The 2,500-nt window shown below is 44.8% G+C and overlaps 1 protein-coding gene across 4 annotated transcripts in view; it reads left to right on the top strand.

Annotated features, from left to right (window-relative positions):
- nfia (nuclear factor I/A) overlaps window positions 1–2,500 on the top strand; it is a 224,705-nt gene that overhangs the window by 159,282 nt on the left and 62,923 nt on the right. For all 4 annotated transcript variants that reach the window (XM_063013138.1, XM_063013137.1, XM_063013136.1 and 1 more), the window contains one exon: window positions 1,333–1,407. In XM_063013138.1, the coding sequence (XP_062869208.1) occupies window positions 1,333–1,407 (75 nt within the window). The remainder of the gene's footprint in view (window positions 1–1,332; window positions 1,408–2,500) is intronic.

Here is a 2,500-nt window from a genome sequence, read left to right as displayed (position 1 = left end):
CATCTGGACAGTGGAAACCAGTAGCAGATTCTTCATATGGAAATGTACATGGCCCGTTTTATATACTATAGATCTATTATTTCCATACACACCATGTATGTAGTTAACCTTTGTCCACCACTGTGGCCGATTGAGGCTCAGCTTATAAAACAGGTTAAGATTCACTTGCCTGGACCTTTAAAATGACTTTTACTACTGAGAGACTTGCATCGTCCAGCTTTGCCAGCGAGCTTTACAGTCAGTGTGGATAGTGCCGGTGTATGTGAGCGCTCTGGAGGATGATAAAGTCAGTGTAAGTGAATAAAGTGTGTCAGAGAAGAACAGAGTATTGGGTTTGTACGTATTGACCGTGTGGCTGTGTTTGGAACGCTTCAGTGACCAGCAGCAGTAGGTGGACGGCGATGAGGGTCCAGATCAGCTGCTCTCTGATCAATAGACACAGTAATTGGGGCCACTGGGCTCCCACTGTCCCACAGAGAGCGTATCTCACCCAAAACATCACACCTGCTCATCTTTCTTAAGCACACACTTGCATACATTATATGGCCAAAAGTATGTGGACACCTGAGCATGAGCTTGTTAAGATTCTGTTCCAAAACCATGGTCGTTAATATGGAGTTGACTTCCTTATTGCAGCTATAACAGCAGCCACTCTTCTGTAAAGGCTTTTCACAAGATTTTGAAGGTCTGGCACACAATCGAATGATCTAGTTTATCCCACGTGTGTTCAGTGAGGTTGAGATCAGGGCTCTGTGCGGCCACCAGCGCTCGTCCTGAACACCGTAGTCCAAGGATATCAATGTTTTTTTCCGACAGGGCCGGATGTGTCTGTTGATCTTATGTATAAATAAGATGTAACTCAGTATGACAGGCAAGCATACAGTCAAAATACCTTGTGCAAGTTCTGGGGCGTCCACATAAATGTGACCATATAGCGGACACGCACTACACTCAGCTTTTTCAGAAACTCCCCCCCTCTCAGGGCCTCTCAGATAGAGAGACTCAGGGATCTGCTCCAGATGTGACCTGACCTCCACGTCACCCTAAACACTCCCCGCATCGCTCTCATTACTCTGCTGTGACACTGCCCGGGTGACGTTTGTCAAGGTTGATTATGTAACGCATCAGTAAGTATCAAGTGACAGAATTTGGCTGGGCAGTGTGTGTTAGTCTGAGGAAGAGCGGCGTGAAAAGTGGCACACTGCTCTGTGACGGGATTTATATTCGGGATTCAAATTCTGCCAATTTCTTTTAGCCACCTGATCCACCCCTGATTCAGCAGCCTTAGTCTAACAGAACATGTGTAATATTAACTCTGTCTCTTTGTTTCAGGTCATCTGGGCTTCCAGGACAGTTTCGTCACATCAGGCGTCTTCACCGTCTCTGAACTTGTGCGAGTCTCACAGAGTAAGTTAGCTTTAATCCCTGTGTACTGTGTGTATCCACGTTTCTACCATCTAGGCCAAATGTGTCAAACTCAAGGCCCACAGGCCAAATCTGGCCTGCCACATTTTTTTGTGGCCCGCGAGAGCTTAAAAGACGTATGATTGTCTTAAAATACGCTGTAAACTCGTTTCAAAACTCGGTGTTGCCTCCCATTGGCTGGGCGCCATCTAGCGGGCATAATTGGCAGTGCCTGCAGCAGATATTAATTGGCTTCCAAACTTGAGTGTGCTAAATTGGGAGGAAAATGGGAAGAAAATGCATTTAATAAAAAACCACTGTAAAATCGTACATAAACTGCATCTCCCACAATGCATGCCGATTTTGTAAGCCGCAAAGTGACCGCATCCCGCCACTAGATGGCAGTGTTTCCACATCAGAGTTTAACTGAGGTGGTTTTCCAGAAATATTTACAAATAATTCCAAAATGTACAAGAAGAGAAAATTGAAGCAGAAGGAGGAAATTGAATGAAAGATGGTAAAGTGAAAACAAGTTTGTGCTTCAAGAAGAGAAACCGGTACGTCTCTTGTGTTATGAGGCCGTGTCTGTGCTAAAGGAGTACAATATAAATGTAGATATACGTTATAAATATACAGTGTAAATTTGGCATTTTGACACCAAACACAGAATTTAGCCTCCAAGAAAAACAACAAATTGTCCAAGACTTAAAAGGCCGACTGCAATCACAGCAGGATACGTTACAATCGGCCCTTCGAGGGACACCATAAGGCCGATGTGGCCCTCGGTGAAAATGAGTTTGACACCCCTGATCTAGGGTCTCAGAATTAGTCTTTAAACCACCAGCCACAAGACCAGGACCAGAAATGAGGACTCGTCATTTGCTCTGGTTATATTGAAGAATTGTTCACTGTCTATCTGATAATGTGTTGTGGGGTATAATCTAATAATTATAAAAGTGTTTTGCTGTAGTTTTGCTGTGTTGGATATACTCAGTTACCCTACACACGCCGGCGACCTCTGCTGGTTGAACGACACCATTGTTGGCCAAGAAGGGCTGCAGGCTAGGACACACTCCATCCATCGTGTGAAGCACAG

This window comes from Trichomycterus rosablanca, chromosome 17, assembly GCF_030014385.1.
Source record: "Trichomycterus rosablanca isolate fTriRos1 chromosome 17, fTriRos1.hap1, whole genome shotgun sequence".
NCBI classification, from domain to species: Eukaryota; Metazoa; Chordata; class Actinopteri; order Siluriformes; family Trichomycteridae; genus Trichomycterus; species Trichomycterus rosablanca.
This window is presented reverse-complemented; position numbering and strand designations above follow the sequence as displayed.